At 51.0% G+C, this 15733-nt stretch overlaps 1 protein-coding gene and 1 long non-coding RNA gene across 4 annotated transcripts in view; one reads left to right on the top strand and one right to left on the bottom strand.

Moving 5' to 3' along the window:
- Positions 1 to 15733, top strand: part of MRAS (muscle RAS oncogene homolog) — a 54297-nt gene that overhangs the window by 30327 nt on the left and 8237 nt on the right. For all 3 annotated transcript variants that reach the window (XM_045287440.1, XM_004712089.3, XM_045287441.1), the window contains exon 2: positions 16 to 226. In XM_045287440.1, coding sequence (XP_045143375.1) covers positions 34 to 226 — 193 coding nt within the window. In that variant the 5' untranslated portion in view covers positions 16 to 33. The remainder of the gene's footprint in view (positions 1 to 15; positions 227 to 15733) is intronic.
- Positions 7596 to 10505, bottom strand: LOC123521382. The gene is made up of 2 exons (XR_006679831.1): positions 10277 to 10505; positions 7596 to 9313 (listed from the first exon to the last, which is right to left on the bottom strand). It is a non-coding gene; the product is annotated as an uncharacterized LOC123521382 (long non-coding RNA).

Below are 15733 nucleotides of genomic sequence, written 5' to 3'. Positions count from 1 at the left end.
GTCTTGCCTCCGCAGGTCTGACCTACGAGAAACATGGCCACCAGCGCCGTCCCCAGTGACAACCTCCCCACGTACAAGCTGGTGGTGGTGGGCGACGGGGGTGTGGGCAAGAGTGCCCTCACCATCCAGTTTTTCCAGAAGATCTTTGTGCCCGACTACGACCCCACCATCGAAGACTCCTACCTGAAGCACACAGAGATTGACAACCAGTGGGCCATTTTGGACGGTGAGACCTGGCAGCAGCCCTGCGTGGGGCGGGCCATGAGATGGGAACTGGGGGACCTCTGACGGGCTTCGGTGGGGCAGGGTGATGCCCTTCCTGTTGCGGTCCTGGGGCAGCTGGTAGAGGCATGCATGGCTTCCAGGGCGGATTCTGAACAGGGAAGTCTTTCTGAGAGGGCTTGCAAAGCTTTGTGGAAACCCAAGGTGTGAGCTCAACCCAGAGGCACCCCCCCCCAAGTGATCAGAAACTCTGATTGACCATTACAGAGCCTTTAGTGAAACAGAAACGGGAAAACAAATGATTTCTAAATAAGGAGAGGTTAATCAGAAATTGCCCTTTGGAGTGGAAAGCTTTCTTCTGATTCTGTTTCTCCATTAGTCTAAATTAGTCCAGACCAGCAGTTCTTAAAGGGTGGTAGCCGGCCAGCAGTGTCCGCCGCACCAGAGAGCCTACTGGAAATGTGAATTCACGAACACCCAGTGACTCAGACATCCCGAGGGCAGAGCCCAGCAACCTGTGTTTTAATAAGTCTGACAGAGGCTACAAAGCTGCCAACTTCAGTCCCTGCCGGCTCCTGCCGACTGCGTTATCTTGCCTGAGTCTATCTGTCTCTCTCTCTTTCAACAGTTTTATTGGCACTTCATCCACATGTCATACAATTCAACAATTCAATCAAATCAAGAGTTCTACAATTATCACCACAATCAATTCTAGAGCGGTTTCTTCTTCCTTGTACTCATTATTATTCGTGTGATTATATTTTTTAATTGTGACCAAAATATACACAACAAAACATTCTCCAACTCCACAACTTCTACATGTATAATTCATTGTCATTGATGAGATCCTTCGTGTTTTACAACCATTCTTGATATCCTTTTCCAATTTATTCCACCCTCATGAACATAAACTCAATCCCCCCTGAGCAAAACCTCTTCCTCCCTCACCCATGATAACCATTGGTCAAGCCTGGTTTGTTTGTTTTTAAACTATTTTTCACGATGAAGTGCTCACTGTCATATACTTCCACAGTTAAATCCCGTTTTAAAGAGTTGAGTCTGTCTCGGAATCAAAGCCCCATTAGTCGTGACCAGTTGGTCCAGGAGGCGACCTTGAAAAGCCACCAGGGCCCAAGTCTGTTGTCAGATCTGCAAGTATGTCCTCTGGCCTGCTTCTTCGTTGTCTTAACAATGGCATCCAGAGCAGACATTTTCAGCCCTTTTTAAAAATCATATTACTGGGGGCTTGTACAACTCTTATCACAATCCATCCATCCATCCATTGTGTCAAGCACATTTGTACGTTTGTTGTCATCATCATTCTCAAAGCATTTTCTTTCTACTTGAGCTCTTGCTATCAGCTCCTCATTTTTTCTCTTCCTTACCTGACCCCCCCAGGAACCCTTGATAATTTATAAATTATTATTACTTTGTCATATCTTACACTGTCCAGCCAGCCATCCTGCTTTTGATGTCACAGTGGTGAAATCTTTGCCTACCCCAAGGTCACAAGGATTTTCTCCTAGGTTAGTAGTTTGGGGTTTTACCTGCAGGTTTTTCATCTGCCCTGAGTTATTTTTTTGTAGTTGGCAAGCGGCATGGAGCAAAGAAGAGAACGCTCTTTATGTCGAGTCCTGTCAGATTCTCTGCATAGACAGTCAAGTCACCTGCTTCTGAAGACAGTTTTGCGTCTTCCCTTCCAGGCTGGATGACTGATTTCTTTTCTTTTCTTGACTGCAGTCTCGAGTCCGGGGTTGAGTGGAGATCATCAGAGCAGAGACGCTTGCCTTGTTCCTGGTCTTCCGGGAAAGGTGGCACAGTTGCTATTCGTTAGTGGTCTGGTCAGTTCCGTTATGTGGTGCGCCCTGGGTGTGGAGTGGACCTCCTTCATGGGGTTGCCAGGCAGTGACCTCTCCGAAGTAGACTGTGAGGACTGACTTTCCAGGTGCCTGTAGGTGATGGGAATCACTAGCCTTTGTTTCCCCCAACAGGTTTATTGGCATAGATTCACACATACAATACTTTTCACATCAAGAAGAGTTGTACAGTCATCACCACAACCAATTTTAGAACATTTTCTTCTCTTGTACTCATTGTTATTAGCGCCCCCGTTTCCCCCCAACCTCCCTTGGCATACCCCCAAGGAACCTTTTCTTTTCAGTTACTGTCTCTATACATTGACCTCTTCCCTCCCACCACCCCCTACCCCCAAACACTTACCTATCCCAAATTTCATACACAGAAAAAAACATTTTAAAAATCTAATAGCAATAACAAAGTGCAACAGATAAAATCCTCAATTAAAATGAAAGCAGAAAATATTAAAAATTAAAATGGATCAAAAGGGAGACCAAAGGATAAGGTGCTAAATTTTAACTTAACCGCGTCTGCAATAACCCACGCTCCATGGCAGTATCATGGGTCCTGCATGATAGTAAGGCACATCATGAGTCTGGTCAGAGGGGGTTTACCAGAGGCTTAATCCACTTTCCAATGCACCCTGTCTGATAACAAGGGTATTCACATCTCTCAACTGTGATCAAAGGGGATTACTGGAGACTTAACCCATGCATGAACCCTGAAAATAGATTTTGGGCTTCTGTTGTCATCCATAGCCATTTTCCAACCAAGTAGTCACAATTTAAGTCCAAATGTCATTCCCTCCTTAGGATTTGGATTTTATTATTTGCAGTCCTTGAATCACACAGGCTGGTGTGCTGCTTCCCTGTGAACGTAGTTAACATCTCACTTAGGTGTCTGCTTGTTTGAAGAAAAGCCTTTAAGACCCCAGACGCCATTCCTTCTGATAGCTGAGCACCATCTAGTTTCTTCACCATACTTTGTTATAGCACCCATGTCTTCAGTGATCACTTCTTGAGGGTGAGCCCTGTTCTTAGGGAAGAAGGGAAGCATATCCAGGGAAGCAGGGCTGTAGGGCTCTGAATGCCCAGGGAATAGAAAAGAGCATCCTGAACCTGATAAAGGACACCTACAAATGACACCGGGTAGTTCTACTGCATAGTCCTCTTTAAAGTGTTGAAGAGCAAGAGTCTTAGATTGAGGCTAGAGTTAATTGCAAGCCCAAAATCAATGTATGCTTTATATGTGTCCATTTTTTCTATATGTTTTATATATATCTCTGGTTCACCTTGCAACCACCAACTTTTTGGCTACAGGTTGACATCCAACTATTTGTGCTACTCTTTACTTAAGCTTATAGGAGTCCTTATAGGAGCATCTTATAGGAGTGGTTACAGCTTGGGCTGAGATATGCATGGTCAGCAGTTCAAAACCACCAGCCACTCTGCAGGAGGAAGACTGGGCTTTCTACTCCCATAAACAGTTATAGCCTGTGACTCAGCATGGATTCACGAGCAGTGAGTTTGGTTCGGGTGTTACTGTAGCTTATTTGTTGTTGTTGTTGTTGTTAGGTGCCGGGTCGGGCCAGTTCTGACTCACAGTGACCCTGTGTCCAACAGGAGGAACACCACCCAGTCCTACGCCGTCCTCCCAGTCGCTGTGTGCAAGCCATTGTTGTAGCCACTGCGTCAATTCTCCTCCTCGAGGCGCTGCTCCTCTCACTGCCCTGCTTCGCCAAGCACGAGGGCCTTGTCCGGGGCTGGTCTCTCCTGATGACATGTCCGAAGTACGTGAGACAAAGTCTCACCAACCTCTCATCCCAGGAGCATTCTGGCTGTACTTCTTGCAAGACAGATTTGTTTGTTCTTTTGGCAGTCCACAGCATGTTCAATATTCTTCACCATCGTGGGGGAAAAGCCAGTGCCCTACAACTAATTGCGGGTTTGATAGATGCATTTGTATGGTTAAAATATATATAAAGATTATAATAGAGAGCATGAGAGATAAAAGAGAGATTGAAATAATGGAGTCAGACACATTTCATGGTAGCATGTTCACCTCAGCCCCGCTTGGTGGTTCACGTGGAGAGAGGAGATGAGAGGGCAGGAGAGAGGGGGAGGAGGACAAGGGGAAAGGGAACAGGGGAGAGAGGCCCTGAGAGGAGAGGGGACTGACGAGAGGCCAAGGAGAATCTTTATTGCTAACCAAAGCTTATATATTTTGGGGGGGGCGTGCATGCAAGGCCACTAATTACAGGTAAAGACATACATCACAGGAAGGGGTTGTGCTATAGGTAATACAGCAATGGGAGGGGGTGATCTAGGGATATACTCGCAATAGGAAGAGGAAGGATTGTGGGTATACATGTGACAAGATGGGTGGATCCTAGATTCAGGATGGCAGCCTAACTTTGGATGTCACTGAGCAGGTTTGATCTGCTCCCTGGGTCTCCATAGAAACCATTATCAGTAGGGTGTCAACCCCACCTACAGGACCAGACTAATAATGGTCACACACCTTTAAGGAGAAGTAGCCCATTGTCCTTAACAGCAGGGAGTGGACCCTGCCTGTGGTGGTCTGGCAGCTGACTGCCTTCAGGGAGGTAACTTGACAATCATTTCCCATTAGCTGCAAGCAGTGTCCTAAGTCTAACATATATTTGGGGGCTGCGACTTGGAAGAAATCTCTCTGTTTCCCACACACCCTCACCGTCTTTCAAATGCATCAATTCTTCCTTGGTCATCCTTATTCACTATTCCACTTTCACGTGCAGAGGAGGCCACTGAAAACCCCCTGGCTCAGGTCAGGCGCACCTGACTCCTCAGAGTGACGTCCTTGCCCTTCAACACGGTTAAGAGGGCTGTGCAGCAGGTCTACACAGTGCCCCATTTATCAGGCCGAGGACCTTCTTTTCCATTCCTTGGGCATCGAGAGTCCTGGAGTCCTGCTTCCTTGGGGTCCACCCCACGGTGGGGAAGTGTCATGCCAGGGATGCCTGAGGTCACCCTGTATGCCAAAAGGACTCTGCTCACTCTAACCTCTGGGGTCCCTTCCTTCCTCTCAAATGCAGAATTAGCTAAAATATGACAGCATGATGGTGGTGGTGGTGGTGGTGATGATGGTGATGGTGATGGTGGTGATATGATGATGATGATGATGATGATGATGATGATGATGATGATGACAGTAATGGTGGTTATCTGGCCGTTAGTGTGTGGCAGGCCTTGTGCTAAGCACATTGCCTTGGCTCATATTTAATCTTCCCAAACACTCTTGTGTTAGCTACTGTAGTTGTCTGCATTTTGAGAGGTTCAAAAAGGAAAGCACATAGCCGTTTACTTAGCTAGTTGTACTCCGCCCTCGTCTTGTCCCCTCTGGTCTCTCAGCCTCCATGGGAAGAAAAATCCTCCCCCTCATGACAGAGCTGACCCCTGCTGCCCCTGGAAGGGAGGTGGCTGAGTCAGCAGGGTCAGCAAGCAGGCACACACTCTCCTGTCGCCCTGACTCCTGTCCAAGGTTGCTCAAAGGCCCGGGTCTCCGGTTCCAGTTTGAATCTAAGGCCTGAGCTAGCTCAGGATGGCTTCTCCGTCTGTAGTTTCCTCAGTGAGGCTTCCCTTGTACTTACCACCTCCTTGTTTTCGCTGTTTTCCCAGCATAAGCAGCGTCCCGGCTCTCCAGGGTGTGTGGGACCCCAGGCTTTGCAGTCATCCTGCTGTAAGTTCTTTCCTACAGAGGTCAGGGGCCATCAGTGTGTGTATTTCCATTGCCAAGGATGCTCTGGAAGCATCTCCCACACCAGCTGGGCTCAATTCCTCTCCTGTGGGGTCTGCAAGGTTCTCTTTCTTTGGACCCCTCCTCGCCTGACCTCCTGCAGTGCGACTTCCTTTACTCCTCTTCTGCTTGAGGAATCAGAAACCCTGAGCTTGGCCAAACCCTAGAGTTCTTGTGTAGGGAGTCTACTTGTTTGTTAAGCTGGGAACTTCTGAAGCTCCGTGGTTCCAGCACCCCCACTGTCGGCTGAGGCTTGTGGAGAAGTGCTTTGCCTGGGTCTGACCCAGCTGGAGGCAGAGCCACATCTTGGCTGGGTCTCTTGACTCTGCCAGGCCTGTCCCCATCCTGCCATGCTGCCTCCTACTTTGGCCTGAGCCACCGACCTCTAGAGTACAATGTTGACCGAGTGTCCTGCCCACTTGTAATGGAGCAGCTCTTCTGGGGCCTTCCCAGCCCCGCCCTGTGCCCAGCATGCCTCTGGAAACTGCATCATTCTTCTGTCAACAGAGAGCAGTGGGCCCCTCTGCCCCTCTCCCCGGATGCCCCTTCCCAACGATGGGTTTTTGAGCCCAGCGCTGCAGCCTCTCTGTCCCCCTGTCTCCCGGAAGGTCTCCCATCTTTGCAGAGCACAAAAGCGCTGGCTAGTCTGCTCCCTCAGAAGCTGGGGCATTTCCACCCTGTGCACTGCCCAAACCTCTGGCACACTGCTTTTGTCGTCTGTTGGGGGAGGCAGGGGACGGCTGGCTCTGGCTGGCCCGGAACTCTTAAGTCTACGTTCTTCTTGGGTAGACTGGGGAGAAGATCGGAGGAGCAGCGAGATGAAAGGAAAATTTACTGAAAGTGTTTTCAGAGCCAGGGGCTCCGCCCGATGAACTTCTAAACCCAGAAACCCTTAAACCTACTCCTGAGTAGATACTTCCCCAAGGTCCCCAGCCAGGTACGGGCTGGCCTGCCCTCCCACACCAGTACAGGGGAGGCCCTTTATGAAGGAGCAGGGCTGCTTGGCTGAGAGGATGAACCCCCACCCCCACCGCACCCCTGCAGACTTCCCTGACCCTCCATGGAGCCACCAGCTTTCTCTGCTCAAAGCTCCCAGTAACGTGGCGCTCACTGGTCCCCAAGGTGCCTGTGGCTGCGCTGGCTGCAAGAACATCCTCCCTGACAGGGAGGCCAGGTCTGTCTCCCTGTCTGTCTCCCGTGGCTGGGTCTGCCCTCCTCCGGAGAACAGCTGCCATCAGGCCATGGGCCAGGCTGTTGTTGCCGCACAGGTCTATGCTGAGGGCCCTGGGGACTTTTGCTGGACTGGAACCCCGTCCCGTGTCCACATTACAGGTGGGTGTGCCACTGCTCAGCCAGTACTTGCCAATCCTGCTGTCCTCGTTGATCAGATAGTGAAATAACCTTCTCTACCACCGGGAAATCCATCAGGAAATCCGGGAAATCGCTGCCCGTTCCCCCAGGGCACTTCCCTAAACATCCCAAACAGAACCCTCCCTTTGGGTTGGCCTCCTGCCTGTGAGGGAACTGAGACTGCAAGAGGTAAAGTAACTTAGCCAAGGTCAAGGTCACACAACGGATTCAAGCCCCCTTCCTCCTCACCCTAGGAGCCATGGGGCTGCAAACGGCAAGGTCAGCAGTTTGAAACCACCAGCCACTATCAGCTTCTGTAAAGAGTTACGGTCTCGAAAACCCACAGGGGCAGTTCTGCCCTGCCCTATAGGGTCACTATGAGTTGGCATTGATTCAATGGCAGTGGGTTTTATTTGTTTTTGCTTTTGTAGGTCAGAGAATCTAGGAACAGAGAGCACCATGGGTTGGAATATGGGAGGAGGGCTTGGTGGGTCCACCAAGGGCCTGGCCCTGAAGCACAGACCGAGGCAGGCGGAGTGTCCTGTGGAGAGCACGGGGGCTGTGGGCTGTACAGGGACAGTCCTTGGGCTTTGGTCCTTCCGACCCCAAAGCCAGGGACCCAAGCCTGCATTGTGCTCCCCTTGCCCTGTGAGGCAGCCCGGCCGCTCCGCGAGGCTCGGGCCTCCTGAGGAAGGCGGGAGGGAAGCTCATGATGGGGGGCTGCAGGGGGGCCAGAGTGGGAGGGGAGGCTGTAGAGCTGCTCCCTAGCGCCTTGTAGGGAGATAAGAAGCCTAGGAGGTTCTGAGCTGAGGAGGGGCATGGTATGACTGTTTCAAAAGGCTCGAGCTACAGTTTCAAGAACGGAGGTAAAGGACCCAGAGCAGATGCGGGGTGGTCAGCTGGGAGGCTCCTGATGATGGGTGGCCTAGGGCCGGGGAGGGGGAGTGAGAGTCTGGATGTAGTCCTGAGGAATGAGGCAGCTGGATTTCCTGGGGGTTGGGGGGTTGGCGGGGATAGGAAAGGCCATTTGTGGCCCCCTCAACTGCTAGACTCGAATGATAGTCATTGAGATTAGGAAGGCGGTGGAAAGCACGTTTGGGGAGGCACTCAGCACTCTCATTTTGGACACGTTCACTCTGAGCTGCCTTTGCCATGGAAACAGAAGTCAGGCTGGCAGCCGGCAGCCATGAGCCTGGCGTTGGGAGAAGTGCCGGCTGGAGATGGAACCTTGCGATTGGGCCCCATGGAAGTGGCAGATGAAGCCCTGAGAAGAGGTGAGAGACCACCGAGGAGTTGAATATAGTTGGGGGGCGAGAAGGGGTCCCAGGGCCAAGCCTGGGGCACCAGTGTTTAGGAGATGAGGAGATACAGACAGGGCAGGCACTGAGGCTGGAGGGTGGCGTCCAACGCCTCGTGAAAAGGGTGCTTCAAGGTAAGGAGCCGTCCATCGCTACGAGTGCTGGCGCGAGGGCCAGGAGGATGAGCACTGGGGAGCACTGCAGGATGTGGTGGCAGGAGCTCGCTGTGCCTGGACAAGACCAAGGCTGGTAGAGTGGTGTGGGTTCAAGACCGAGAGGAAGATGGACACACAAGTCCAGGAGTGGTGCTATAAGGAGGAAGCGAGACATGGGCGTAGCGAGGTCAAGGGTTGGTTTTGTTTTCTTAAGATGGTAGGGATCAGTCTGCTTGCGTACTGTGGGAATGAGCCCACAGAGAGGGAATGGTGGTGGAGAAGCGGCAGCCACAGCCTCAGGGCCCATGAGGGTGGTCTTGGGCAGGAGCAGGGGAGCCAGCCGCTGTAGCCAGGAGGTAGGCAGCACACGCGCTTCAGAGAAAGGGAGGTGGGTTGATTTTTTTCCCTTAAATAATTTTGTGAATCAAGACAGGATTTCCACCTTATAAAATCCCCCCATTTGAACATGTACAATAAAGTGTTTTTAGTACAGTCACAAAGTTGTTCAACTGGCTCCTCTGTGCTGTTCTGGAACATGTTCGCCCCTTGAAGAAAACACTGGCAGCATTAACAGTCATTCCCACTGTCTTCTGCCTTCGAGCTCATGAAATGCCAGTCTGTGGTCTGTCTCTCTGGAGATGCCTGCTCGGGACCTTCCTGAAAAACAGAACGTCACCCGAGATGAGGCCTATTGTAGCTGTCTTATTTTACTTGGCGTTATGGGCCCCAACCTCTGTGCCTGGAGCTAAGAGCCCATTTGGGAACGGATTGTCATATTCATGAGGCAGGATGAGGATAGGGTGAGTCGTGAGATATAAAAGAGATGAAATGCAAGCCAACAAGCGGAGGCGTGGAAGACAGATGCCACCCAGGTGGAAATTGCCACGGAACCCAGGCAGGTACGCTGAAGCAGCAAGGCCTTTTCCCAGGTGCCTGTCTCCTCCGCTGCAGCAAGAGCGGGCTGCCCCTCTCTCTCTCCGGATCTCACGTTCTTTACTCTCCAGCAGCTGGCCCCTCTCTGTCACTGTCACACTCTCACTCACACGCACCCACCCACAGTGACTAATACTTTCTAGCTCCGGAGTCCTCCCGCCTTAATGGCACCAGGCATGGGGAATGCAGGTGGAAACATAATTCCGTAAAAACATAGCTGCCCTGTCGTCAGTCCCCCCCCTCCCCCCCTGTCTTCCTGGCAGAGCTGCTGCTGAGAGGCTGTGAGGAAGCACTTCCCATTGTGCGTGCGGAGGGGCAGGAGCGGGCACGGGGAACGGAATCGACCAGGACCAGGACCAGAGCAGCCCCACGTCCTCCTCTCTGGCTGTACCTGTTTGGAATTCCCAAATTCCCTGTCTTCCCTGCTTGACCATGCTGTCTGTTCGGTGTTCTCAGTGTCTCCCCATGCCTTCCCTCCTCCGCCGCCCCTCCACCGGCCTGCTGCTTGCAGACCCCTCTTCATTGGCTCCCCACTTGACCTCCAGACCTCGCTTCTTCCTCTCCAAACCTTCGGTTGTTCCCGAGCACCCACCAAGTCCAGATGCTTTAGTTTGGGATCCAAAGTGCCCCAGTTTCTGGTTTCCCTGTCTCATCCTCCATCCGTCTCTTCCCCATCATGGACCTTACCTTCCAGCCTCCATGATGTTGTTCTGCCTCGAAGGCCTTTGCCCAGCTCCCGTCTTCGATGTCTGTATTCTGTCTATCCAGCCTGCCAACCAGGATCGAATCTCCCCTTTCCCTAAATCCTGCCCTCATCACACCAAGCATAAGGGAGCATCCCTTCCCTAGTTTTTTCTTTCTTTTAAAATCTGAGCCTAAATATCCATTGAAATGTTTCAACAAGGTGATGAATCACTGGAAACACTCACCTATGCCAAGAAAAAAAATTTTTTTAAAACATTTTATTAGGGGCTCATACAACTGTTATCCCAATCCATACACACATCAATTGTGTAAAGCGCATTTGTACATTGTTTCTCAAAACATTTTCTCTCCACCCAAACCCCCGACATTAGGTCCTCATTTTTCCCCTCCCTCCCCGCTCCCCGCTCCCTCATTAGCCCTTGATAGTTCATAAATGGGTATTTTGTCATATCTTGCCCTGTCCGACGTCTCCCTTCACCCATTTTTTGGTTGTCTGTCCCCCAGGGAGGAGGTCACACACAGTTCCATGTAATCGGTTCCCTATTTCCTACCCATTCTCCCTTTACCCTCCCTGTTTTGCCACTCACACCACTGGTCCTGTAGGGCTCATCCGCCCTGGATTCCCTGTATTTTCAGTTCCTATCTGTACCAGTGTACCTCCTCTGGTCTAGCCAGACTTGCAAGATCGAATTCGAGTCATGGTAGTGGGAGCGGGGAGGAAACATTTAGGAACTAGAGGAAAGTTGTATTTCTCATCTTTGTTACATCACACCCTGACTGGCTCATCTCCTCCCCGAGACCCCTCGGCAAGGGTATCTCCCGTGGCCTACTAATGGGCTTTGGATCTCCACTCTGCACTCCCCCCATCATTCACTATGGTAAGATTTTTTGTTCTGATGATGCCTTACACCTGATCCCTTCGACACCTCGTGGTTGCCTATGCCAAGAAATTTGGAAGGCAGCTACCTGGCCAACCTGACTGGCCGAGATCCACGTATGCACCCATTCTAAAGAGAGGTGACCCAATGGGGATGTGAACAAATTGTCTAATGATATCATGAATCTCATTTGCAAGTAAAATCTTTACTGAAGATCATTCAACAACGGTTACAGCAGTACATTGACAGGAAGCTGCACGAAATTACACTTGGATTCAGAAGAGGACATGGTGTGGTTATTTTTTTTTTTAAAAAAGGACATGGCACAAGGGACATCACTGCTGACGGTCTTGGCTGAATGCAGAGAACCCCAGAAAGATGTTGACTTGTGCTTTATTGACTATGCAAGGGCATACATCCGGAGGACCCTAGCAAGCTCAGGACAGCCTTGCGAAGAGTGGGACTCTCAGAACACTTCATGGTGCCAGTGGGGAACAGTTCCAACAGGAGGTAGCTGTTCAGACAGAACAAGGGAATGTGCTACGTGATTTAAAAACAGAGAAGCTGGGTGTCAGCGGTGCAGCTTCTCAAGCTGTAGCACACCATCGGAGAAACAGGACTGTGTGAAGACGAACGCGGTATCGGCGGAAGGAGCAACCTGCCGTGTGCAGAGGACACAACCTTGCTTGCTGAGGTGAGGAGGACGTGAAGCCCTTGTGGGTGAAGATCAAGGACCGCAGCCTTCAGTCTGGATTACAACTCAATGTCAAGACACTGAAATCCTTGTTGGGACCCGTCGTGATACAGGGAGAAAAGATGGAAGTGGTCCAGGACCTCAGTTCCTTTGGCTCCATGGTCAATGCTCATGGAAGCAGAGGTGAGAAAACTTGGACCAAGTATTGGATTCGGTCAATCTGCTGCGCAAGACCTCTGAAGGTGTTGAAGGGCACGGGTGCCACTTTGAAACCTAAGGTGTGCCTGGCCCCAGCCGTGGTATTTCATTTCTTTACTTATTTTTACTTTAGTAATTCATTCTATTGGGGACTCTTACAGCTCTTATAATGATCCATATATCAGTTATAGCAAGCACATTTGTACATATGCTACCATCATCATTTCCAAGACATTTGCTGTCTACTTGAGCCCTTGGTATCAGCTCCTCTTTTTCCCTCCCTCCCCATCCTCATGAACCCTCGATAATTTATGAATTATTTTTATCTTCTATATTTTACACAGTTGCTGTGTCCCTTTGCCCACGTTTCTGTTGTTTGTCCCCCTGAAAGTGGGGTGTTATACGTTGATCATTGCGACCAGTTCTCCCTTTCTCCCTCTTCTGCCCCCACCTTTCCCCTACCCTCGTGGTATCACTACTCTCATTATTGGTCCTGAGGGGGTTCATCTGTCCTGGATTCTGTGTGTCGAGAACTCCTATCTGTACCAGTGTACATGCTCTGGTCTAGCCGGATTTGTAAAGCAGAACTGGGGTTATGATGGGGGGGGGGGGGCGCAGGGCATTAAAGAACTAGAGGAATGTTGTGCATTTCATCGGTGCTATACTGCACCCTGGCTGGCTGGTCCCTTCCTTGTGACTCTTCTCTGAGGGGATGTCTAATTGTGTACAGACAGGCAAGACATATTATTTCCAGAAGAATAGACAAATCTATCTTGGAGAAACTACAGCCAGATTTCTCCTTGGAAGGGAGGATGGAGAGACTTTGCCGGACGTCCTTTAGACACGCTATCAGGAGAAACCAGTCCCTGGAGAAGGACGCCATGTTTGAGAAAGTAGAAGTTCAGAGAAGAAAAGACCCTGAAGAAGAAGGGTTGGCACGGTGGCTGCAACAATGGTGAGGATGGCACAGAGAGGGCATTGTTTCCTTCTGCTACCCAGAGGGTCCCCCAGAGTCAGAGGCAGCAAGATGGCACCAAACAAGGAGCCCCTCAGAAACTTCATAGGGAAACGCAGCTCATTGTTTCACCACCTTTAAGGGCGCGATGTAAAATGAGAGAAATTCCTCTACACACAAAAACCCACGCGGGGTTCGGTTGCCTTATGAAAAGGAGATGCCCAGTGTGAGCAGTGGTCCCCCCTCCTGCCCTCAGGACCAGGGTTAGAAGGGACTTGCTGAGTGGATGACTGGGCACACATCCCGGGCCCCCCAACTTCCCCAAGAGTACAGCAGCCCCTGCGCTTCACAAGGGGGCTCTCCAGGCAGCCGCCCCACGCCCACGTGCTGCCTTCTTCTTTACAGTATAGTAGGTTCTTAGGGTGTGTTGGAAAGTTTTGTCTTTTTTGTACTGTGGAGCAATTTCTAGATCACAAGAATTGCTTTATGACATTTGTGAGGTAGGCTTTGTTTCCTTAATTCCATCTAGAATTATCGGACAGTACATATTTTATATACATAAAGTTTAACCAATTTTGGCTTCGCCATGTATAGTTTCATTGACTTGTAAATAGATGGCCCTAAAACTATGTGTGAACCGTGTATTCGCTCATAATTAAATATGTATCTGTACCCACAGGCATCGCGTCAAAGGCTGCTGACTTTCTTTCCTCTCTGGGACCAGAGCTGCCGAAGGTCCTGGTTGGTCTTTCCAAAGAGAAAAGGCAGGGCCGATGGGTGTCAAGAATCCGCTTTTGATTTCTAGATCACAATTACTCTCTCCCTCCTCCCATTTTCCCAATTTCTCCTTTTACTGATGATTTTGTCTTTCTTGAGGTTTATTTTCTGTTTTCTTTTCTAGCCTCTTCACTTAGATGCTGAATTAATTTCCCAGTCTGTCTTGTTTTCTGAAATGAGTTCCTTTGAGTACCACTTTGGCCTCAAGCCTGAGGTTTGATTACTGTCTTCGTCCATTCAGTTCAGCACACTAACTTCTGCTCTGAGGAGCCAGAAGGCGGCCACTTTCAGATGTTTTCCTTTTACCCTGGGTTTCTGTTCATGTCTGATTTCTGCTTCTTGCATTTGCTGAGATTTCCATTTCCAGTCTAGTAGGTAGCCCGTTGTAACCATTCCACGTGTGTTTGAGAAATGCTCACTCACTGAGCAAAGTATGTTCTCTCGGTTGTTCTGGTCGCTCTCGCCATCTCTCAGATCAAGGTTGAAAAATTACATTGTTGAATGACACCTCATTACATTTGGGGGGCCAGTGTCAAATCCTTCAGCCCAGTGGCTGGGTTCACTTTTCAGAGAGGCCTGCTCTAGAGCCACACAATATTATGGGCAGTGATCCGGATAAAGGGGCAGTGGGAAGATCACAGATCAGCTGCTGCAGTAGGGGCTGGGAGCGGTGATGGCACTGGAAGCAGTGCGCCTCCAGAGAAGTACCCTGGGGGTACATACTTCCCCAACCTCTTCAGCCCAACCTAGGGGTGGGGTGGGGGTGGGGGTGGGGAGCAGGAGAGTGCTTGGAGGAGGTGTTGCAGTTTAGGGGCGTGGTCTCTTTGTGCCTGCAACCTCAGACCAAGAATGCCCCCTAAGACCTTCTTTAACCAAACAGTACCTAGTGAAGAGGGCCTGCCAGGGTCCTGACTCTCCTGTGAAGGACCACCTCTGTGGTGGGGACCCTGGCGGCTTCGTGGGTTTCATGTTGTGCCCCCACCCCCCAAAGTCAGCAATTTAAAATCACCTGCTGCTGTGGCGGGACAAGGGGGTGTGGAGAATGAGGCTTTCTGCCTTCTGCTCCGTGAGGAGTAAGATACAGGCTCAGATCCTGTACAGGGCGGGCCTCCTTGCCCTGTAAGTTCAGGGAGGTTGACTGGAGGTTCTGACAATCTAAATGGGAAACCAGTAGCTGGGAAGTTTCCTATTAGAAAATAGTGATGACCCAGAGGTGGGCTCGACTCCCCCGCCTGAGGGCAGCAGAGTCACGACAGACAGGCCCCTGTGTGTGCTGGTTCAGGGCAGCCTCAGAACCCCCAGAGACCCCCATTCCTGCAGAGGGCGGAGTTGATACTGAACATAAGCAGAGTGGTCTGCCCCCATACCCCCCATCAGGCGCTCAGTGGATGCCCGTACACGTACCCCAGCCCAGCAGCAGGTCTTACTGCCTGTGGAAACGGGGGCACCAAGGAGTGAGCCCTGTTGGGGCCACATTGTTAGGAACTGAGGAGCGCACAGCCTGTGGGTGACCACGTGCCACTGGCTCCCGCGAGAAGGTCAGGGAGGGGAGTGGGCTGAGCCAGGGGATGGAAAAGGGCTAGAACATGAATGAGGGCCCTGGAGGCCACTGAAGGGTTCCCCTCTGGTCCTGTAGGGTGTGAAGAGGTCAGCTGGCACTTCTACAGGGAAGCCCTCTCCTCACCCCACTAGGGCTATGGCTCTCCGAACCAGCAGTGGGCTAGTAAGGGAAGCTGAAGCAGAGCTGCAGGAGGTGCTGGGAAGTGAGGCAGAAGTGGGTAGGGGGTGGGCCTCTCCTTGCATTCTGTCTCCCTGGCTGGCTGCCCCTGCTTCCTCTCCTGCTTTCCCTACTGCCAGCCTGCCACTGCTCCCCTCCAGCAGGGCTCCCTCTGCGACACACACACACATACACACACACACACACACACACACACACA

This window comes from Echinops telfairi, unplaced genomic scaffold (assembly GCF_000313985.2).
Source record: "Echinops telfairi isolate 266 unplaced genomic scaffold, ASM31398v2 ScPeMD7_16;HRSCAF=60, whole genome shotgun sequence".
NCBI classification, from domain to species: Eukaryota; Metazoa; Chordata; class Mammalia; order Afrosoricida; family Tenrecidae; genus Echinops; species Echinops telfairi.
Note: the sequence above shows the minus strand (reverse complement) of the source record. Positions and strands in the feature narration are given on the sequence as shown.